At 44.5% G+C, this 24,774-nt stretch overlaps 1 protein-coding gene across 1 annotated transcript in view; it reads right to left on the reverse strand.

Annotated features, from left to right (window-relative positions):
* Positions 1–2,120: 2,120 nt before the first annotated feature.
* Positions 2,121–24,774, reverse strand: part of EPDR1 (ependymin related 1) — a 38,566-nt gene continuing 15,912 nt past the window's right edge. Inside the window, exon 3 of the mRNA XM_016424630.2 lies at positions 2,121–22,904. Coding sequence (XP_016280116.2) covers positions 22,714–22,904 — 191 coding nt within the window. The 3' untranslated portion in view covers positions 2,121–22,713. The remainder of the gene's footprint in view (positions 22,905–24,774) is intronic.

The raw sequence follows: 24,774 nt of genomic DNA on the forward strand, positions 1-24,774 counted from the left end.
CCCCAGAACAGAGCACAGTCCTTGGCACAGAAGCTAACTCTGGCTAGTGACCTTGGGAAAATAAATTAAACTCCTTGGGCCTTGGTTTCCTCATATCTAAATGTTGAGGCTGAATTAGATGGTCTCTGAGGCCCTTTCTAGCTCTAGAGCTTGGGGGTCATAGAGGCTCAGGAAATATTTAATATTATAATGAAGCAAAGGACACCTAGCCCAAATTGTCATTATGACCTCAAAAGGTTGGAATGAGAAAGACACTTTTTAAAAAATCCTTTATGTTCCACCTTAGAATCAATTCTTATACTTTGGTTTCAAGACAGAAGAGCAGTAAGGGCTAGCCAGTGATGACAAACCTTTTAGAGATCGAATGCCCAAACTGCACCCTCACATCACATAAAAGCCACCTCCTTACCCTAGACAGAGGTGCTCCCATTGGGCTGCTGGGCAGAGGGATGGGTGATGACAGAAATGTCCTCAGGTTCCCATGGAGAGGGGGAAGGGAGCAGACCCTTGAAGGGAGCAGTTCCCATGGAGAGGGGGAAGGGAGCAGGTTCCCATGGAGAGGGGGAAGGGAGCACACATGCCATAGGTTTGCCAACACAGGGCTAGACAATGGGGTTAAATGACTTTCCCTGGGTCACACAACTAAGAAGTATCTGAGGCTAGATTTGAACCCAGGATATCCCATCTCTGAGCCTGCTTCTCAATCCACTGAACCTCCTAGGTGCTCTGCAGGGAGATGCTTTTTTAAGGGAAGCATTTTCCACTGTTCTATGTACTCCAATTTATAAGCCATGAGAACCATGAAAATCTGCACTGGGTAAATCGTTCTACATGGCCTTTAGAAAAACCCTTAGAAGGAAAAGCTGAGATCTAGAAAAGCATATATTCTGGATTACTCATTCCAGGTGTGGTGGAACATCCTGTCATACTTGGAATTGGGGAGGCTCAGGTTGGGAGATCTCTTGGGTTCTGGAGTTTGGGGCTTGAGTGAATTGGATGTCTGCACTAAGTCTGGCACCAACATGGTGAACCCCCAAAAGCAATGGGCCACAAGGCTGCCTAAGGAGATACAAACTAGACCAGGTTGGAAATGGAACGAGTGAAGGTGCTTATTACTGATCAATCCAGTGAGTGGGTGCTGCTTCTCCAGCCAAGGGAGACTCAGTTAAAAAGAGAAAAAAAAATAGTTCTTGATGTAAATACCTCTCCCTCCCATAGAGGAAGAAAAGGAGACTTGGAATAATACAATGGAGAAAAGTTCCCTGCCTCCAGTGGCCTGTTTTTTTCCAGCTGTATAATACAGCTTTTTCTCATTCCTCCTCCTTAACCCCCTTTTCCTGCATTGAAGACTTCTTGTTCCAATCCCAGGTTGCCTTCATTTGTGGGAGATCAGGAGACCAGTCTTGACTGAATAAAGACTCCAAACGTACAAGGGTTCCCTTTAGAGCAGGGACATGGGCAGGAGGCCTGAGGCCAAAGGCTTAGTGGAGCTCTCCAACCAGGAGGGGCCTGGAAGGACTTCTGTAGTGTTACCCCTGCATCTCCTGAGCCCAAGAATCAAGCCTAACACATCCAGAAAAGTTGTCCCTGTAAGTCTGGCTTCAGATCTGTTAAGTATCGTTTGGAAACCCATCTTCCCCTTCTGGTGGATCATCACTGGGTCACCCTCTAAAAATGACCACAGTGGGAGAAAGGGGTGGGGGGGGGCAGTGATTCCCACGAATGTTCCCAATTGGCTTTGTGAAGCTTAAAGCGTTGGTGCAAATGTGAGTTGTTGATAGGAGAAGTACCTGAGTGAGGCTCCATTTTCCCTGCTGGGAATGAACCCACCATAGGAGGCCTCCAGCATCCCAGGACGGAGAAGGCTAGGTCTACCCATGAAGTCCAGAGTTACCCGGCCAATCCAGCCAGTTCATAGGCACACTTACACGGATCCTCCCCGCTCGCCGGGATCTGCTCGTCTTCTTTGGGAAGCCAACTCCAAACCTTGGCTGCCGCCCCTTCCTGGGGCCCCGACAGAACCTGATCAGCTCTGGCAGAAAAGTTGCCTGAAGGAAGCATTTTGAGTTAGAAAAACATCTCCCAGCAAGACACACAAAAGCCCTCGACTCCATTCGATGTGTAGGTCATAGTCTTTATTGGAATTACAGAGCACAACCAAGAAATTTGACGACAGCAGTCCTATAGCAAGAGCACATCGTTTGCCATCTAAAATTACCCTGCTGCAGAATAACAGCGTTTAGCTCTGCGGATTTGGACAAACACATCTTAGGAGAAGTCGCGCCTATGCTATTAGCAACAATTGGCCAGGCTTGGATGCACACAGAAATGCTCAGGTTACTTCAGCCCTGTGTATGTATGTCGTCTCCACCACAGCGTACTCCCAAATGACAGGGTCTTGGTTCCCGACTCGCTGGCCAAGTTCCTTATAGTTTCCAACTTTCAATTTAAAACAGATACATAAAATCTATGCTAATTGTCACCCTAATGGAAACAATATGTGGTTCACAACTAGGATATCCCAACAGCCCACATCCCTCCCACTGAGCAAAGACACCCCGAATGAGCAGCTCCATCACTTTGTCCCTCAGACCACTCTGCTCACTCGGAGGCTTCCAACCCCAGAACCCTCATCAGGACTACAGCTGATGGCCACCATCTCGCACTTTGTCGCCGGGCTTCTAAAAGGACAACAGCATCGGCCGGAGAATGTGCCGGTTATGGAAAAAGCAAGGTTTCGGTCAAAGGAGGGACTGAACCAACTCTTCCATTGAGCCACTTAGAAAAACCACTACACATTTAGGAAGTGCCTATGACGGAGGGCCAGGCACGTTTCGAGGGGCTGGAAACCAGCGCCAAAAAGGAAAGCGTCCCTGCCCGCAGGAGGGACACGACACATACACAGAAAAGTAAATACTTGGTCATTGGAGGAGAGAGAGCCCACGCTCCAAAAACTAGTCCAGGAACACTAACAGCAGGTATCCTGGGGTAGGTATCATCGGTACGTATCACAGCTCAAGAGCTGAGCCTGGAAAGAAGCTGAAGAGTGTAAGAGGTGGCGGTGAGGAGAGAGAACTCCAGGCATGGGGGGTGGCCTATACAAAGTCACAGAGGCAGGAAGGAGAATGCCAGGTTTGGCATTTGGCAAATAGGGCAGTTGAGCTGGAGAGAGATTGTGAAGAGAGTTCAATGCCAAGCTTAGGGGCTTATACGTTTGAGCAAGGGATTAGCGGTCTCTCCTATGCTTTACAAAGTTTGTTCTGCCAACGTGGAGGGGAATGTACTGGAGCGAGGAGAGACCAGAAGCTAGAAGCTCCTTTAGGAGGCTCACATGAGCCTAGGCTCTAGGTAATGAGTCCAGTGGCCATGGTGGTTGAAGGGAGGGGGGATAGGTGGAAATGATTTGGAGAGGGGATAATCAACAAGATTTGGCAACTGAGTCAAAATGGGGCTGGAGATAGGAGGAGGGAAAAGTCATGGTTGACCCTAAGCTTATGAACCTGGGGACTGGGAATATAGTGGCACCTTTGATTGAGAGAGGAAATTCCAAAGGAGGATGGGATTAGGGAGAAGATAATGAGTTCCAATTTGGATTTGGTGAGTTTGTGATGCTGATGAGTCAGAAGTTCTGAGGTCTTCCATTGAAGACAAGTTAATTCTAGGATTTGGCTGAAGTCACAGGCGCACCAGATTTCAGAGTTGGCAGGGGCCTCAGTGGCCAGCTCATCCAACCCTTACTTGTACAGGACACCCCCCTCTACTTCATCCCCCACCAAGTGGTCCTGATTCAGCCTCAAAAACCTACAGGGAAGTGAAACTTACCGCTGCTTGAACCAGCCCATTTTGGAAATGGGTCGCCTCAAGTCAAGACAAGTAAGCTCCAACCTGTAAGCTTTTACCAAGTTCCCCCTGTGTGCCCATTATTGTGCTGAGGGCTCAGGGGGTTACAGAAGCAGCAGAAGCAATGGCGCTCGCTTTTGAGAAGCTAGCAGTCTACAAAGGCAAACAAGACACCCACAAATACAAAACATGGAACACTTAGGAGACATTCTAGAAGCACGCAATCATGTGAGACATCCATGCTTGAGATAACCCAAAGGCAGAAAAGTTCACTGGAGGTGGAGTCAGGGTGGGGGGAAGCTTCGCGGAAGCAATGTCTTGAGTTAGGCCTTGAGGGCGATGCAGACTTTAGCTTGGCAAAGAGACAAATAAAGGGCAGAAAGTGCCCTATTCATATAAAAGTGTTTCTGCCAAACTGACATCTCAAGTTCAACATGATTCTTCGGCTTTTTTCACTTTCTGGTGAAGTTCTTTTCAGTCTTTTGGCCTTCGCCAGTGCCAGGAAGGGAGTGAAAATGACAGAATCACAAGAAGAGAATTGAGAGATCCCCAAAGTCCAGACTCCTAAATCCCCCACAATTTAATCTGAGAAGTCCAGATGAGTGACTGGGAGGCATTTCCTTTCCATATTTTTCTTCCATCAAATCGCTAGAAGCTGACCCCGAGCCTTTGAGTTGCTTAACTAATGTGACTTTAGTCCTTGAAGCAGGTCTCCATTCTGTTTCCAGGAAGTGCTGATTCAAGGGACTGGTAGGAGCCCAAACTGGAGTGTGCAGAGATCATGGTGTTGGCTGGCATTTAGATGATGCTTGAGGGTTCACAAAGTACTTGGCATCCATCCTCATTGGACCCTCACAACAACCCTGTGAGGTAGGTAGTGCAAGTATGGAGGGCTGATCAAAGGCATTCCCTGGTCAAGGTCATGGAGAAGGGCACTTCCCTAGGAAAGGGAGTCCCAGCTCTCGCATTCCACCCTGCTCCAGGATCCTCACACAGGAGATGTCTTCAATCCTCTCAAAGAGGGGCCAATGGGCAACTTCATTAAATTCTCAAGGCAGCTCCCCTGATCAACCCACTACACAAATGTGAATATCCCTGTCTGACAGCACAAACTAAGGCTCCCAAAGGTTTGCCCAAGCTAGCCAGCCAGCTAGCAAGAAACAGAGACCAAACTCAGACCCTAAAAAGCAACTTGTGCAAGGGAGCCCATTAGAAAGATGAACATCCATGCAGATATGCTTAACACAGTCAAGAGGCAATCCTTGGAGCAGTAGAGAATTGGACTGAGCATGCCTTAATCAGGGGATAACATGGGACCAATCAATATGTTTACCAATCAGAACTCTTGCTCAACAAAATGAATAATAATTGGCATTTCTATAGCACTTTAACGTTTGCCAAGTGCTCTGCAATCATTATCTCATTTGAACCTCACAACAACCCTGGGAGGTAGTTATTGTTACTATCTGTTTTTCCAAATAAGGATGCCAAGGCTCAGAGAAGTTAAGTGACTTTCCCAGGGTCACACAACCAGAAAGGGTCAGAGATGGGATTTGACATCAGTTTTGAAACTCCAATTCCAGCACACTAGTCATTACTTCCTTTTCCCTCTGCAATGAAAACCCCAAACACATGAAAAACCAAAGGCAGAGATTGTTGCTTGTCCTGGAATCACCATCTCAAATCTTTGGACTTGTCCAATCATATCACCATGTACATTGTTGAATGGATGGATGGATGGATGGATGGATGGATGGATGGATGGATGGATGGATGGATGGATAGCTTTTTGATTTGTCTTCAGATTTTTTTTTTAAAATGACTCCCAGATTAACAAGGTACTTTGTGCACATGTCAAGGCAATTCTCTGGTTTATCCTTGCTGAAGAGGGAAAGACTTCTCCTGCAAAGCTAAAGGAGAAAGTCTTTTTTATCTCTAAAATTCTGTTGGTTTATGAGAACGAACAGAGAAAACCAACAAGGAATTATATGCATGCACAGCAAAGCCTCTACCAACATATTCTCTAGACAGGGAGAAAGTCCCAGTTGGTGGGAGGTAGGGGATAGGAGACAGTAGAGGAGGTGAAAGAGGATACTGTGATGCAACTGGATTCAAGAGGCCCCTGAGGGATAGAGGACTGAACTCCTCCATCTCTTCGAGAGCCAAGTTGGGGATGGAGGTTCACAGATCAAAAGCTGGAAGGGACCTCAGAGGCCATCTAGTCTAACTTCACTCATTGTACAGATGAGGAAATTGAGGCCAAAGGAGGTCAAGTCACTTGCCCAAAGTCACACATGTGTTCTTGTTAGCTTTGAGATTTGAACCCACATGTGTTCACCTGCAGACTCCAACAAGACTGTCTAGAGGAGTCCAGAGGTGGGGACTGAGAGCCACATCATTTCTATTTCTAGGGGAGAAGTTTCTGATAATAAGGCATGATGCTCATGGAATGCAACTTTCTTATAAATTGAGGCATGAGTTTATTCCCAGATCATTTCACTGAGAGGTAATACACTCCCACCCTCTTCACCTCTCATTCCATTTGACAGCACAGGAAGGAGAGATGGTCAAGACATTTTATTTGTCACACTCAGTTAGCCCACGTTCATCCCTCCAAGCCTTATCCAAGATCTTTCCTATATCTCTAGGAACCAGCTTGCTAGGTGAGGGATATATAAGGTCAGAGAGCAGGTTTGAGATATAGACTTGGGAGAGGAGATGAATTCAGGTCTCTGGAGGGAAGACCACTCACAGTGACAAAAAATTTGGCCTTTCAGTGGGGAGCAAGTTTGAGGGAGGGGACGGGGCTCCTGTGGACAAGGAATCAGACTTGCTACTACTTCAATCTAGCTGTCACCGAAGACCAGAAGTAGGACCAATAGGTCCAACCCTAGGAAAGCATATCTTGGCTCAGGGTAAGGAAAGTCTTCTAAAAGAAATAGAACCCTTCAAAGGCACAACGGACTGTCTCAGGATGTAGTGAGCTCCCCATCCCTTTAAATCTCTTAACAGAGAGTAGATGACCGACCACTTATCAGAAGTGTTGCAAAGAGGATTCGCATTTCACCCAAGTTTGACTGAACGGCTTCTGAGGTCCCCACTCCAGTGTTGCTATGCCCAGAGAAGGCTGCTTCACCTCTAGGCTCTCTGGGGCAGAACTGTGGGAGAGGTGAGACTATAGAATTCTCTTCACTCTTATATCCCATTTCCCTAAAGAATGTTCAACTTCCTATTGACTCTCTTGAAGGAGGTGATCAGCAGGGCCAAACTTGGGCACAATTTGCCTTTTGTTTCCATTCTGAATCATTCCTACTTCCTAGAACACTCTAATGGTCATCCTGGGTCCCATGAAATGTTCACAGGATCCCAGGACTTAACTCTCTAGCCAGAAGGAACCTCTGAGAGTACCTACTCCAACTTTCTCCTTTTATGTGTAAGGAAACTGAGGTCACTTGAAGAAAGGATGGATTTTCATTTATTTGAACTTTAATGAGACTGAGTCATTTTAGACACTAGAGGAGATATGTGAGATGCATGGTGGGAGGGGAGGGGGAGACCCAGAAGATTCTGTCAGAGAATTAAAGAATCCCAGTTTCTTGGGTCTTCATAGATTACAATGGGTCTCCAAAGGGATTTTACAATCCAAGATTAGCCAGTTGCCCTACCTGGTCCTTCTTTCCTTCTGGCTGCCAGAAACAATCTCCCAACCCCAGCTCCTGGAGTCCTTCAAATTCCAGCACCAGTGCCCACCTTCTTCCTTGGTTCGCTTCAAGTTTGGACTATGATTCACTAGGTAACCTGGGCCCAGCTCTCTGTTTTCCTAGTCTACTACCCAACATGGTTAGCCATCTCCAATCCCAGTCCCACCCTGGGTGAACACCACCTAATCAAGAGATTTGCCTTTGGAGAAGAAGGCTGGGGCTTAGGAAAGAATGCAATGAACAAGACTAACCCTTCCCATTTCATAAAACTCTGCTCCCAGAAACCCCTTCTTCAATGTTTGTGCACATGGGTCAATCAGCAGATCATCAAGCATTTAGGAAAGTGTCTACTATGTGCCAGACACTGAGAATATAAGGACCAAAACATGAAACAACCTCTAGTTGCAAGGAGCTTGCATTCTAATGAGGGAGACATCACATACATATATGTACATATATATAAGTATATACAGGATACATATGGAGAGAGTACATATGAATTAAATACAAAGTAGTTATATATAAGAGCATTTGGGTAGGAGGGTTGTAGGATAGAGGGGGGACGGATCATGTGATACCTATGTTGCTATGAAGAAAAGAGACTTAAACAGATACTGTCCCAGAAATCAACTGAACTTGGGCTTCTGCCATTGTTGGAGGTTTTTTTGTTTTTTGTTTTTTTTTTTGTTTTTTGTTTTTGTTTTTCTGGAAGAAAAGTCAGCAGCAATGGGTTGATCCCTTTTGTACATCCACTTGGGTGTCAGCTCTTCTGGTGAGCCATTAGCCCCAAGTCCTACTTGGCAAGAAGTCAGCCCCAAAGCTCCCTTGCTGTTGACTCAAAGTAGGCAGGGAGTATCTGCACATATTCAGTATAATTTGCATTTTACTTATGTTTTTTTTTAAAGGGGAAAGCTCATTACTTTCTATATCCTACCTGATTGCCCCAGTCAAGCGACAGCCTCAGTAGACTGAGCTGCTTTCACTTTCTTATACAATGGATCAGAGAGCAAAATCGACTTTCAAGAGGCCACCATCTGATTGTTAAAATTCTCTCTGATACAACCTTTCCCAGTGAGGTGGGAGCTGCCAGGCAAGAGGTAATCACAATGCCTGTTTTCTATCCTCATTGGATTTTCACTGTCTGGGCTGTCAGGCTTAGATGCATTTTGGTCATCTCCAAAAAATATTTTACTCTTTGGGGAAAAGAATTCTTCTTTCCTTAGGCTGAAAGTAAATCATCTTTGCTTTTTAAAAAAGAAAACTATTAACTCTCTACAATGCAAGATGGTACAAGGTATTGTGGCTAGGGTGCAGGAGGTGTAGTCAGAAGCCAATCCAGACTTTATCATTTTCTCAATCCAATCTCAAGCAAGTCATTGAATTTCTTTAGGTCTCAATTTTCCTCATTGGTCAAATGAGGGGACTGGATGAGATGAGCTCTAAGGTCCCTTCCAGCTCTAAATATAAGAGTTTTTACTGAAATAAAATACATCAACAGCCATTAGCTATATGATCAAGGGCAACAGTGCCTTTAGGCAACACTCAGAATCTATACATTGCAAATAAGTTGCCCATCCACAACCAAAATGGTGGGAAGAGTTTGCGTACTTGGGACTTCTTTGCCTGAAATCCCGGATTGGAATCAAGTTAAAGAACAACAGCCCAAAAGGACGAAATGGAATCAACATGTCTTTGAAGTTTCCTTTCCCATACAATTCTCTTCCACTGTCCAAAGCTCTTTTCTGTGGTTCAATGAAAGAGATTATTGCCAGGACAAAAAACATAGCATTTTAGAGCTGAATGAGACCTAAGAAAACTCATCATCCAACTCACGTCATCTTACAGATGGAAAACAAATGAGACCCCAAAAGGTAAAGGATTTGCCGTTCCTGCTCTTTAGGAGGAGGTCCAGGGCAAGAGCCATGGCTCCTGGCTTTCATTCCATTCATGCTAAGACTACACCACCCTGACTACAGAAGGCTAATGGACTTGCACAGAGGGGAAGGAAAGGAGCTGGAGAAAAATTATCTTTCCAATAATTCCTTGGTACCACAGAATAGGCACTGTTTAGAGAAAAGCAGAGATGACTAGGAACAAGCAAGAGATGAAAGAAGAGGAGGAGAAGGAGGAGGAGGAGGAGGAGGAGGAGGAGGAGGAGGAGGAGGAGGAGGAGGAGGAGGAGGAGGAGGAGAAGGAGGAGGACAGAAGCATCCACAATTATGGCAGCAAGCAGAAGCAGTGGCAGAAGCAGCGGCAAAAGCAGCGGCAGAAGCAGAAGCAGTGGCAGAAGCAGTGGCAGAAGCAGCGGCAGAAGCAGCGGCAAAAGCAGCGGCAGAAGCAGAAGCAGTGGCAGAAGCAGTGGCAGAAGCAGAAGCAGAAGCAGAAGCAGCGGCAGAAGCAGCGGCAAAAGCAGCGGCAGAAGCAGCGGCAAAAGCAGAAGCAGAAGCAGAAAAGCAGAAGCAGAAGCAGCGGCAGAAGCAGCAGCAGAAGCAGAAATAGAAGCAGAAGCAGAAGCAGTAGCAGAAGCAAGCAGAGTGGGAGCTCGGACAGATATGGGCACACAGAAGTTAATGCAAGGGGCAGGAACTACAGGGGAGACAAGCAGAGAGACGGGACTGACTGGGTTCTTCACTGAGGTTCTCCTTCTCCAATCACATGTCTGAGTCTTCCCCAGTGGGGGCCCAGAGGTTATTTCTGCAGATTTGAGAGGAAGGGAGGCCATTGGCTCTGCTCATCTTCTTCTGGATTTGGAGAGGATTACCTTTATCTCTTTACATGCTTATAACAAATCTGCTTTATGTTCAAAAAGGCTCGAGGCATCCTGGGTGGAGCATCAGCCTTGGAGGCAGGGAAATCTGCACTTGACTCCTGCCTCGGTCACCCAAGGACCTCAATTGAGCTAATCAGAGAAGGTCTAAGTAACCCCAGGCAGATTTCTCAAACTCGGAGTTCTAGAGCAGGGGTCAGTGTGCCTTGGGGAGGGGAACAACCTCCCCAGAAATCGGTCAATGAATTCTTGGGTCTGGTCCCAAAAGTTCGAAATACACATTGGTAGCCTTAGTTGCCAAGTAGTAAACTGGCTTGAACACCCCTATGGGGAGAGCAAGATACAAGCTAAATGTAGATGTTCTGCGGAAAGCAGCAGGAGAGCAAGAGCAAAGGAAAGCAAATGCAAAGAAGAGTCCAGGAGACAGGGAAGGAGAGATCCAATGTGGATGGGGGTGAAACCTGAGTCCCATGAACCTCGTATTTCATTGTATCCCCAGGACCTAGCGTGGTGCCTGGCCCATAAAGGGAGCCTCACAGGTGGCTGATCTAGTCTAGACCTGATGTCCCCAAGATCAACTCAGGGTCCTGGAAGCCATGAGTTAGATATTTTGTGAAACTTGTCAAGGACTCGTTGATGCTTGGGGCTTGGGGGATGGACAGCTTCCTTGGCTCCCTTGGCTTTTTCTGTTTTCTGATATGCTGAAGATGTTTTCTGGTGGTTGCTCAGGGCATAGATTTCCTTCACTACTAATACAAATTTGTCTTAGAAGATGGTGTTCAAGGGTCTAGGCAGGCCTGAATCTAGAGCAATTGTACACTTATGGACTGAGGTGAATGGCCACGTGAATGGCCACATGACTGTTGAGTTGTGTGAAGATGCCACTGGTAGATAGACGGGGATTAGATCCCAACTGAAGCTACTTTTCATAGCAGTGTGGAATCTTCTGTGTGTGGTTGTTCTACCTGAAAAAAAAAAGACTGAGCTGCCTCAAAGCATGAGGCCTTCCCAGGTTGCCAAAGAACTATACAAAAAGGGAAATAGTGGAGCCTTGTTACTAAGCTCTCCACTTTGAGCCAGGAGTTGCTGATCACAGAAAAAACAGAATGGACTGTGGCATATGGAAAGTGACTGTTTGCAAGTGAGGTGCTCTAATATTTGACCACTGAACCAGTGCCAACAGAGGCAGGGCTTCAGCCCATAGGGTAGCCATCACTCAAGGGAGGCCCACTAGGTACAATTAAGGTGATATCTGGGGGCTTGCTTACCAGGCTGGCCGATCTTTGCTACCTGGCTAGAATAAAGCACAGGAATTTCAGGGAAAAGCAAGCCAAAGAGATTACTAGAGAGCCTTTGCCCTAAGGTAACAGTGTTACAACATTGGTGTTAGAGAGCCAATTAATAGCTAATGCATTGGCACTGAGGGCACAGATGACAGCAACATAAAACTCCTACCTCTCTCCCAAGAGTAATAGAAGCTCTCTGGCTTTGACCTAGGTTGGAGAGATGGCTGCAGAGAGTGGTAATCAGTGGCTGCAGAGGGCTCCAAATCACAGAAGATTGACAAGGGGCTAGAGATAAAAGTTGTATTTCTACCTAGAGTTACAAAAAAGCCAAAGGCGTAGGCCTCTATGGCCTCTCCCAGGGCCAGGATGTTGTGGAGGAAGTGAGGAAGACTATCCATATGTCACTTTGGAGTCAGCCAGGGAATTTGTGGGTGTTGGGGCAAAGGTGAACACTGTGGCTTCAGTATGTCCAGACCCAGTTAAGATACTTGGAATTTTAGTGTTCATTTGGTACAGTGTCAGGCTCTGTGTAAAGCGTTGGCACTGTTGGATTGGAACCTGAACCCCCCTCTGGGCAGGTCATACCTCTTGTATAAAAGATCTTTTGCTGATCACAGGCACTCAAAGTTCCCTGAACCCCCAGGCTTGGGACTGATCCAGAGAAGCCTAATTCCTGCAAAGGAAGAGAAGGGACTTTGGGGGAAGAAAACCAGGGTTAGGATACCAGATTTCCCCATGTGAAGAACAGAATGTACCCAAGGAACAAAATTATAATCTGCCTCAACCACTGCCAGCATTTGCCAAAGTGTTCCTAGGGAAACCACTTTCTGAGACAGAGGACCTTGGGAAGCCCATCAAAAAATTGTTAGCTCAAAGCATCATTGTGAAGTCCCACAATCCCCCAGCCTTTCCCACTGTGCCCGTAGTGGATCAGAATAGGGATAGAAAGATTCAGATATACACAAATTATTGAACATTGAGTAAGACAGCTAAGAGCACAAATTCCATCCATTCATCCATCCATCCATCCACAAGCATTCATTAGGGGTCTGTTATATACTAGGGACACAATGACAAAAAGTAAACAAACCTTTTGAGTGAACAAACCTTTACAATGTCCCTGTGATATGCCAAGCACAAAGCTAGGCACTGGATATATACAAAGAGAAGGCAGCCCAGCCATCTGCTGGAAAGGCTGTCTGATCTGGACTGTCTGTACTCCCACAGGGGAGGAAGTTAAGGAAAAGAGAGCTCCTGTCTTTTGCTGGGGGAACACATGCCCCAAGGGACTTGGGGAATTCCTGCTACTTAGAGTAGATCAGGGAGAAGCAGCTGGTGGAAATCCAGCAAAATCATTGTGAGGGAGATTGTGTCTGACTCCAGGTCCCCAAATCATATCCCATCAGTAAGAAACACACCAAACAAGATAACAAAATGACCCCAAATGGGGAAATCCAAGCACTATCCATAAAGCAATCACCACAGACTAAAGAGGAAAGGATGATGCTATCCATGGGCTATCCAAACTGCCCTGGACCAAGGGTCCGTGGCACACTCCTCTGGATACTGCATGCAATGTAGTGGCACTTGTCATGCCTTAAGAACCAAGAGGCTCCTCGGTCTTTCAAAAAGGGACAGCAGTCTCCCTCCCATCTCAAACTGTCTCCAGCCTGTACTGTCTATCATTCCTTCTTGAAACCTTGTCTTCATCTAAACTTCCATGCCAAAATGGTGACCAGGAGTAGATTTCAGCCCCAGGGATCTAGGCAAGGGACTGAAAGCCCCAGAAGAGAACAGGGTCCCATCAGCAAGCTCTGCTCCAGCACAAGCAGGATCAGAGAGGAACTGTGTTCTGGTAAGAAAGTGGACTTTAAGTAAAAATGGTTATGAAAAAAAATTGTTATGGTCAAGCGAAGTTCCTTGAAAAAAACAAAAGTGTGCCCACGGAAGCAAGGATGGATAAAACCAAAAAGAAACACCTACTTGCTCTTCTATCCAGTCCAGGATTGCACAAGAAGCCAGCCAGAAGCCTGTTGTGACTCTAGGGGAGGGCAGGCCTACTGGGGCCTGGAGCCAGTGGGATTGGGGACCCAGCCTTTAGGAGGCACAGCAGGAGAAAAACTGTTAAGGGAGCTCCTGGTAAGGGTCTGCCCAAGTAGAGAGAAGGGGGGCAGAGGTGCCTAGGCATCTGGCACTGAAGGGCCCTCCCAGAGGCCTGACATCAGTGCAATCTCCAAAATTCAGCAGCCATACCTTAGGATCAAATAACAAGTCATGATGTCAACAACTAACAGAGAAAAAGAGAATTTTTAAAGTTTGAAAAGCATATTTCATGTGATATTTCATTTGATTCTCACAATAATCCTGGGAGATAGGTGACATTGTCCCCATTTTAGAGATGAGAAAACTGAGACTGAGAAAGAGTAAATGATTTGTCCACAGATTTGTCTCAGATACTACTATATCTGGGGCAAGATTGAACTCAGATCATTCTGACTCCTGGTCCAGCACACTATCCAATACACCACTTAACTGCCTCAAGAAATTGGAAACAATACAGAGATGTCCAGGACCCTTCTTGGAGGCACCAAAATCAATGAAGGCTTCAATATTTAGTAACCACAAAAGGGCATCGAGGTGATGGTGGCAAACAGGGTCTAGAAGGTTGTCTAAGAGGCTGCAGCCAGCATAATCCTTGCTAACTGGTCCGGAGCCATCGAGGCCACAGCATGAGACAAAGTCTACTCCATGTTGGTGATTCCATAAGGAGAAAATAGGGCTGAGGCCAGAGTCCACTCAGAGACTGCTTATGAGAAGTCCAGGCTGTAACACTGAATGAGACATCCAAGATCACAAATTCCATCCATCCATTAACAAGCACTCATACGGGTGGTGAGATGCAACTCTCAATAAGGACATGTAAGCTAAGTGTCAGAGGGGAAATTACTTGGTCCAAAAAACTAATAAATGTCAGAAGAAATAAAGTGAGAGAAAAGATCTAAGACTGCACTGCAACTTCCAAAAATCTTACAAGAACACGAGGCTAAAAGATGAACGAAGAAAGTTTAACAATCGAGAAAGCTGAGTGACAACCTTAATGTGAGCTCACCATCCAGTGAGCTCAGCAAACACCAAGAAATGGGTCAAATAAGCTTTTTGGAAAGATCAGAACAAGGAAACATAAAGAAATTATCACAAGGAAGCATCCTTGACAACGGACTGAGAAGGAGAGATCAGCATAGAAACTAAGGAAAAGAGCGTATTAGAGCACCTAATGCAAAAAAGAAATAGTGTGAAATAAGAAAACCACCAGATCAAACTCAATGAAGAGAATAATTTTTGTAGGAACTATAATCAGACACCACCAAAAAAAGAAAAGAAAAGAAAACCATGAAATAATCATAAGAATCTATGGGAAAGTTGGATATCCTAAGAAATACCTGAAAGAAATTAAAACTTTTTTTTAATCCTTACCTTCCATCTTAGAGTCAATACTTTGCATTGGTTCCAAGGCAGAAGAGTGGTAAGGGCTAGGCAATGGGAGTTAAGTGACTTGCCCAGGGTCACACAGCTAGGAAGTGTCTGAGGCCAGACTGGAACCCAGGACCTCCCATCTCTGGGTCTGACTCTCAATCCACTGAGCTACCTAGCTGCCCCCAAAATTAGAACTCTTAATGAAAAACTCAGAAAGAAAACTGATTGTTTAGGAGAGTAGCTAAAAATCTTAACAAACTTGTAGTTTTCAGGAGCTGCACAATTTTCTTTTTTTATGGGATTGAGAAGGGGTACTTGAAGGGGAGAAATATAAAAAATATTGTCATGAACTTCATTTCCCACAATGACTGGGAGCACACAAATCTTGTAGATTTTTATTATTGTTATTAGAAATTTATTATTGTTAGCATTTTTAGAAATCTCTGGACCACATCTCCCAGAAAGATGTGTATGAGCCTGTGGTATAATGGTATCACTTAATTCAGACTGGCTGGGTAAGAAGTTTCTGTGCCTCTAACATTTAAAGGGCACTGTGAAGGTCTCGTCTGAGACTGCTTCAACCATCAGAGACTGGGGCAAAAAGGGAAAAGAAAAGGGTTTCAGGGAAAAAAAACCCAATAACTAATGGTGACCTGAACTCTAGATCCTAATGATAACTGTGAGAGCTTCAACAAGGAGTGCTCATTCTTTACCAAAGAGTCAGTGCTCTTTAGTCCTATGATGTTTCCATTTCATTTTTTCTTTTTATCCTCGGTGCCTAGCACAAAGCAGATAATAAATACATGCATGCTAGATTTGATTAAATAAGCTAAAACTGAAGGGGATACATATTAGGAAGAGTTACTTTGTATTTCCAAAGGTAAAAAGAGGAGATTGGGGAGTGGGATCTAATCCCTCAGACACTATTAGGATATCATTGGGATATGGTCAGCTGCCTTGTGAATGCACTGCCAGTCCTGGCTTTTGCAGATTCAAGCAAAATTTTTATTTTTCACACTGATGCTAGTAGTTATCCACCAGAAGGAGGAGAGTGTCCAGATCTATTACATTTTCCATTCAGGGATTCACAGACTTATATTATCATATCCAAAAATTGGAGTTTTCAGTTTTGAGGAGAAAGGCTCCAAGATTACATGTGTAGAATTAAATTTCAAGGTTTATATAGATGAGAATTCTCTTATCTATATTGGGATAATGCTAAGTTAGATGCTACCTAACAGAGTTAGTGTAAAAAATACAAAGCTTTATCCAAGTAGTAGAATGGAGCAAACAAAACTCAGTGACTCCAGGAAACAGCAAGAAATATCAGAACAAAGTGAAAAGACTTTCAAAATATAATATAAAGTGCTATTTAAAAAAACAACTAAAATAGGTGAAGAATAACTTGAGAATCATTGGATTTACTGAAAACTATCACCAAACAAAAATCATAAGTATCATATTTCAAGAAATCATAAAACTGCCCAGATCTATTGGACCTATAGGGAAAAATAAAAATTGAAAGAATATACCAGTCATGTCCTGAAAGTAACCTCCAATTAAAAATAGACAGGAATGCAATAGTCAAAGACCAGAACATACAGGTCAATGAAAAACTACTACAAGAAACTTGAATTTGAGTTTCAAAGAACTACATTCACGATCTCGTAAGACTATGTGTCACTACATGAAGGAGAGATCTTGAAATATGATCTTCCAAAAGGTAAAATATGAAGAATTACAACCAATAATAACTTCTTCTACAAGCTTGAATTCTGTATAGCTTTAAAGGAAGGAGGGAGGGGAAATGGGCCTTTAATAGGATAGAGAACTTTTTCAAGCATTATTTTTAGGCAAATCAGATTAAATGACTCACCCAGGGTCACATAGCTAGTAAGTGAGGCCAGATTTTAACTCATAAAGATGAGTCTTCCTTATTGAAAGCCCATTGCTCTAACCACCATGACACCTAGCTGCCCCTCAAACATTCTGGATGAAAAAGTAAAAGATACAAGTAGAAACCTTGGGACACAAGCATAGGAGTCAAGAGGACCTAAAAAGGTAAATACCTTTAAGCAACTGGAAGGAACTAAATAATGATGAAGTACTTATATTCTAATAGGGGGAGAAGAATCATGTCCTTTAAGAAACCCCACTGCCTTCCAGTGTCAGAGAGGATTAAGAAACACAATCACAGTGCATGAAAGTGGTTTTGTTCTATTTTGTGTTTGTTTTAAAAGAGAAAAGAAAGGCAGGAGAAGGAATACACTCGGTAAGATATGAGCAGAAACTTACTTTTTCTCATAATTGGACTGTTAAAGAAGACATGTATACAAACATGGAGAAAAGGATGTGAGAAGCAGGTATCTCATGAGCTTCTTTCTTATTTGAACTGGCTGAAGGAAGATTGAACACACACATGGTGAAGGTGAGGGGAAGAAAAGAGGGGCCAGACAATGGGAGCAGACCACTTGTTACTGGTGTTGACCAATCATATCTTCTCTTTCTTCAGCTTCTTTATAAAGAAGTTCTAACCATCTAAACAAAAAATGGGCAGTTTGAACCCAAGGGACTCAAACTACCTCTCCTGGAGACATTCTGGTATTGCAAGTGAAGCACTGGAGTAAATTAGTGATGCATCATTACAAAGGACAAGAAAGCAGTTGGTGCTACCCATGACATAGTACTCCATGGCCATGAAAGTCCTAAATGATGCTTTTGGACATCCGGGTCAAAAGAGAACTGTGAAATTGGTACAAATTTGATTCTGCTGGCCCCAGACAGAGAGAGATATGTTTAGGATGTATTTTTTAAATATGTTCAAAGGAAAATGAATCTTCCTTGTACTGCTTATCTGGAGAATATATGAACTAGCCAGTCTTTGGAGTTTGTGCGTATAGACGTTTTATCTTTGAAAAGAGGTAGGTAGAACATGAGCAACATTCTGGTGATGACAAACCATTTTAGTCACTGTACACTGAAACCAGATATCTCCTACAGTTGCCAACATGTTGTAGGAATGTATGGCTTCCCAGCCAGGATCTGTTCTGACTAAGTCAACATTTGACAGCAAGTTCATCAAGGAGGCATTAGGGAAATTGGTTACCAGAGACTAATGAATAGCTCTGAACTCAGCTGAGAAATTCTCAAAGAGGGGCAAATATGAATATGAGGCTCCAGTTCACTGTCAGTAAAAGGGATCTTGATGTCCAGAAAAAAACACAAGAGAGTGAACTGGCTAAGAGCGACCCTAAACCAAACACAGGTCAATGTAAAGCTACAAAATAGCTTTGTAGCACATGAAAGTCCAATAATAAAAATAACCATGCACTACAACTCCTTATCTATAGGGGAGCTGTCCTGATTATCTGGAGACCAAAAATAATGGAGGGGCTACCAAGGTCTTTTGAGAAGGGTATGGTAGCCAGCAGCTGCAAATCAATACGTGGGGTCAGATAGTAACACATTGGGAGAGAACCCAGGGGCCAATTAAAAAGAGAAATTGCATGTTAGCAACCTCTTGAGAGTTTGCAAAGCCTGCCAAGATGAGGGCTTGCCAAGAACAAGGGGGCATCTCTGCCTAAACATAGAGGAAGGGCTGGATCCAGGAGCTGCCCCTTTCCTGCCCAATATTCCCCCTGAAGAGACCCCAAGGGGTCATGGGGTTGAGCCCTGGAGATGGCAATGATTAGCCTGAACAATCCAGGATGTCAGAACTGGGACTGTAGGTCAGCAAGTCTTAAAATAACAAGGGTGCAGAATATATAGGAGCACACACACACACACACACACACACACACACACACACTCACCCTTTTTTTTAAAAAAAGCTTTACTTGAAAGATTCCAGTTTCGTGTACAATCCTCTTTCTCTGTTCTACTTTGTATATAGAATGCTCATTTTATTTGGTATTTAATAAGATTGGAATTAAAAAAATTAAGGAAGCAGATTCCCAGAGCAGTACCAGGACACCAAGTTTAGGGTTTGGGGTGATTTAGGATGCAACAGGTGGAAAGAGAGAGAGAGAGAGAGAGAGAGAGAGAGAGAGAGAGAGAGAGAGAGAGAGAGAGAGAGAGAGAGAGAGAGAGAGAACATCCATTCGTGGAATGCGTGTAATAGGATACCTACATATTTAGTGTACATCATGTAGCTTTGCAATATATACAATAGATATTTCTGTGTGCCCAGTGTATGATATGAAACTAGTATCAATGGAATGCATGATATGTCTATATACATTTTGGAGAATCTCCTGAAATTATGTTATCTGCTAAAGGATTGCACATGTGGGTCCATGTGATCGGCAGGCCCTCCAGATTGACTTTTTCCTTAACTGTACAGAATGTATTCATGGACTGCAGTTCCCACAGTGCTTCAATCATTGGGGGGAAATTTTCAGGATTCTATTTCCCAGAAGGCTGTGTGTGAGACTGCAGCATGGAGATATCACCCAGCACAAATTCTAATAGAATGAAAGGTTGAAAAAGCTTAGTTTCTTCTGCATGGAAGGAAGCTTGAAGCAAGGAGCAATGGAAACAGAAGCAGGAGGAGCAAGAGCTACATAGAGAGAAAGGAAGCAGAGTGGACCAGACCAAGCTAGCCACAACCCCGGCATTCATTAGGACCTTGACAACGTTTGACCCCTTGAGGATGTGGTCAAAGACTTCAGGTGGCATTTGGTCCTGAGAAGTCAGTGCTCTCTGGTTCTGATTGAAGGAGAAGCCAATTATGGAGAGCAGTTTGGGACTCTAGGGTTCAACACGGGTGTTGTGAGTTGGATCAGTGTCCCTCTCTCATTAGGTTGGAGATCCCAAAGGATTAAATACAGAGGGGACTCCATTTGTGTCTGCTTTGGTGCTCACGACCTTTCCGATTCATCTGTTCTATATAACTCTAAGAGATGTAGTATATACCTATGTTGGCCTCTGCATTTGGCCGGGGGCATGTAGCTTTGCCGGGTGATGGGGTCCCACATGTTTCCTCGTGTGATCTAAGTGTCTCTTTTGCTATATGTAATAAGACAGACGTGGAGAATGACTTTTCCCAAAGTCTACTACAGAAGATGCACCAGTCGTCGTTTGCAGGGACTGTCAAATCTTTAACTGGAGATACAATGTAACAGACAAGAGAAACCGGAAAGGGCTGAGAAGAGACTCACTTTCCTATGTTGGCCCAGGGCCAAGGTGGAGGTGCTGATCAGAAGAGAGCAGAGATTGCTGGGAGCAAGAAGAAAGTGAGGGCAGAGAGTGGCGGGCGAAGCAGCGAAGCTTGAAGGAGCAAGCAGCAGCAGTGGCGGCAGCAGAGGCAGTAGCGACAGCGGTAGCGGCAGTGGCAGTAGCGGCAAGTGGCAGTAGCGACAGCGGCGGTAGAGACAGCGGCGGCGGCGATAGCAAGAAGCGGCGGCGATAGCAAGAAGCGGCGGCGATAGCAAGAAGCGGCGGCGATAGAAGAAGCGGCGGCGATAGCAAGAAGCGGCGGCGATAGCAAGAAGCGGCGGCGATAGCAGAAGCGGCGGCGATAGCAGAAGCGGCGGCGATAGCAGAAGCGGCGGCGGCAGCGGCGGCGGCGGCAACTCTAGCAGTAGCGGCAGAAGCGGGGCTAAAGCTGAGCCAGAGGCAGAATTAGCAGACAGAAGCCAGAGCAAGGCAGCAGAAGCTGCGTGGGAATCCTGGCAGGAGACGCTATCTCAGTGAAGTTCGAGATGTCCACTCACACTATTGGCCCTTTCCCTCCTGGTGTTAATGAGTTTGTTCATGTGCGACAGGTTGAGTGACCCCTCGAGGAAGGAAGGAGAGAGGCCTTATTACCTCGCTACTGGGCGCAGAAGGACTTCCCGGGGCCTTTTCTGCTTGTGATAAGGACATTTCGAGTCCAAAATGCTTCTTAGTAGCTTTGGTTGCCTGTATGTGAGTTTACTCAAATACCCCTGGGGGAAGCCGGGAATATACAAAATCTGCTATTCACAGGAAGAAGGAGACAGACAGACAGAGAGACGACAGACAGACAGACACCATCTGGAGGAAGGCAAGACAGCAGACACAGCAAAGTTATCAGAGAGTCGCCCGAGACTGACCTGCCTTGTAGACTAGCCCAGCAGGAGTGGGACAGAGCATGGGCACCTATTCCCCACCTGTCTGAAGACCCTGCAGCCCAGAAGGGCCTGTCCTTCCCCAGCCCTCAGGGGCATGCCTGGAGAGTCTCCACCGACAAAGGCAGAGACAGAGAAGGTGGCCCCTTCGGGATCTCCTCTGTGGCAGCAACAGCCCCTGAGGGGGCTCTTCATCACGTCGGTTTCCAAGACCTTCACCGGAGGCGGATTGGGGCCGGAAGCCCACCCAAACCCTGTCTTGGTCAGTTTGGAGAGGGCAAGGGATAGGTGCACATGCTCTGTGTGACCTTCGTTGGGGCGGGGCGTTGTTAATTAGGGACACTGATTGGGAAATAGACAAGCCAATGGCTCCTAAGTCCGCTGGCTGCAGAGTTCTCCTCTCCAATGGAATGTCTCACTAGAGGATTACTAGCCCAAGAATCCTTCATCTTTGATTCTCCTGCCCCAGATATTGCCATCAATCTGTTCCTACTGGAAAAGCATAATCTCAAAGCCCTAGAGGCTTGTGGAAGGCCATCTAGTCTCTTCCCTATCCTTGGGGAGGGCCTCACTTATCCTAAGATAGACAAATCTCAGTCTAGCTGAGTTTTATAGAACATTTTGGGCACAGGTTTTTTTTCCCTCCCAGATTTTTGAGGGCAGAGACAGCCTCATTTTTGTCTTTTGGGGCCTCAGCACCAAGCACAGTGCCTGACACAGAGGTGGTGATTGATAAATGTTTGTCGAATGAATAAATGAATGAATGAATGAACTTCTGTGAACGGGAAACCATCGTGGGGAGGGGCAAGCAACAGGGGAAAATGGATCGGCGACTTCCTGAATGACAAGAAAATATAAAAGCACAATGAGCATGTAATGTGTTTAATGGTTTTGATGATTATGAAATGGGATGTTTGAGATATGCCATGTTCCAGTTCCCATTTAGCTATTCAACAGAGCTCTTGGGCAAACCCACCAATCACCACAAAGATAACAAAAGACAGGCTAGCAATCTGTCTGATGAGCCAAGCGAACTTGAGAGAGGCAGTTCCCTCTCTCTCTTTAACCTGAAAAATCAAGCACATTTTAACAGAACGGTCAGCACAGAATTAAGCACATTTTCTAATTCACAGGATGTTATCCAGAAACTTCTAGGAAGAGCCAGCAAATGCATCACTGAAAATGTGTCTACTTAGGAAAAGAACAATGAAAAGGAGCTGAATGATCCAGGTAATTCAGGCCAATTCAGCAGGTGGTTTTTAACTGAAATGAGCCGGGATGGATTTTTTTCTGATCATGAATTACCTGCATAATTACTCCCCTTTTATTCCAGTTTACCTGTAGGAACACAATTTGAGTTTTAAATAGGAAAAAAAAAGTGACAGCTGGCACAATTTACCTGATGGCATTTACACAAGCAACACTAGAATTTACTATCCCATGAAGGCTCTGATAGCCTAAAGAACCATAATCAACTTTCTGTGTATGTCAGTAGTTTTCCCAACAGGTCAGTAGTTACTGTGATTTTTCAGCCTATGAGCAGCTCATGTCCGCAGTCAGCAGGCTTCACTCATCATCCTTGTCTGGGCTCTCTCACAAGTGCTTGGTGGAGTAAACACAGAGGGGTCACGAATGCCAAGCTGGATATCAAAGAAGCGAGTAGAGAATGTGACACTGTAATTCCTGATGTAGGTTTCTTGGACTGGGTAGCAATCTTTGACAGTATAGACTCCTATCCAGGTTTCATCTGTAGGAAAGAAGAAATTAGAAACACAAGTTCATGTCATTGATACTTTAAGAAAATAATAGGGGAAAGAGTATTGACAAGAAAACAGAGAAGTATTGACATCTCCAGGAATTATATTATGATGTATGTATGGGTAAAGGGTTAGGGTTGAAGGGTGAATCAACTGCAAAGAAAGTCAAAGAAGACAGATAAATGAGTTCTGGCAAATGATCAAAGGCACCAGAGGGAAGTTTAGTTTTTAAAAATGGGATTCTTCCTCATGAACAGCCAGTCTGGGAGAATCTGAAGGAAGTTCATGAAAGTATCAAAGATCTAGGTGGAACATGAATGGATTCACCAAGTCCCATGATATTACTCCTTGAACTTCAGAAGAGTTCATTTGAAGGACAAATAAAAGGGTGTCCAATGTTACCCAGAGGAGAATTGGTACCACCCTTTCTGGAGTTCCTCACTTATAACATTCCATATACCACCACCATGTCTTTGAAGAGACTCTCCCTCATTTCTGGAATGAATTATCTCACCTTTGTCTCTTGGAATTTCTTATTTCCTTCAAAACTCAGCCCTGGTACAATATGGAAATGGGGGTTCTAATAGCCTCCTAGAGTTGTTATAAGAATCAAATGAAATGTTTTTAAAGTGCAAGTGCTTTGCAAACTTTACTTAAAGCACCTTCTTTACAAATACTAGCTATCAGCAGTAGCAACATTATGATCATACACATAGAACCAGAAATCAAAATTCTCATAGAAAAAAGGCCAAAAACTTGAGTACAAACTATATAGTCTATGAAAACATGCATAGTTTACAGTTACTTATATGTGTACATACTCCTTCCGCACCTCCCCAATAGAATGTAAGGTCCTTGGGACAATTAGAGGGCTCAGTGGATTGAGAGTCAGGCCTAAAGACAGGAGGATCTGGGTTCAAATTTGGCCTTAGACACTTCCTAGCTGTGTGACCCTGGACAAGTCCCTTCACCCCCATTGCCTAGCCCTTACCTTTCTTCTGCCTTGGAACCAATACACAGTATCAATTCTAGAATGGAAGGGGAGGCTTAAAAAAAAAGAATATAAGGTCCTTGAAGACAAGAGGACTCTGTCTTTGTGCTCCTGGCACATAGTAGGTATTTAATCTACCCATACTAAGTGGATAAATTCTTGGTGCCCAAAAGCAGGAAGGAGAAAATCAAAGTGAGAAGCCAGAGATCATGACTAGATACTCTCCAGCTTTAATTGTGCCTATAGATATTTCAATGGCATGTGCAAAAATGAGGATGAGGAGCTCTCCAAAGCCCACTAACTCACCTTTGAAGTAGATCCTCAAAATCCTTACTTCAATGCCTGTCATTTTCACTTTTTCTTTTTTTTTTAGGATATTTTATTTATTTATTTAAGATATTTTATTTTCCCAATTACATGTAATAACAATTTTCAACATATGGTTTCTGAAATTATAAGATCCAAGTTGAACCCCTCCTCCCTTCTTTAACCCCTTCTGCCTTCCTTCCCTCTCCCTCTTCAAGACAGTAATCAATTTGATTTGGGTTATACATAAGGCCAATTTGATCTGGGTTATACATGTATGATTTTGTAAAATACCCTTCCATATTGGAATGCCTGCCTTGCAGTTCCAGCACTGGATACCTGAACATGTCTCCCATCATCACCCAGCTCATCCACCCTTGTTTGGAAGCATTCAAAGCAGAAGGGAAGCCAATGGCACTGCTCTTCCAAGTCCAAGAAATGATCCTTTCAATGTGTCCTCCCAAACTGAAATTCAAACAGTACACTATTCTCCTGCTCCTCCCTCCAGTTCTTCAGGATAAAGCATTCCCTCCTTTGAGCCCAGAGATGAGAATTGTACAAGA

Source organism: Monodelphis domestica, chromosome 7 (genome assembly GCF_027887165.1).
Source record: "Monodelphis domestica isolate mMonDom1 chromosome 7, mMonDom1.pri, whole genome shotgun sequence".
Lineage (NCBI taxonomy): Eukaryota > Metazoa > Chordata > Mammalia > Didelphimorphia > Didelphidae > Monodelphis > Monodelphis domestica.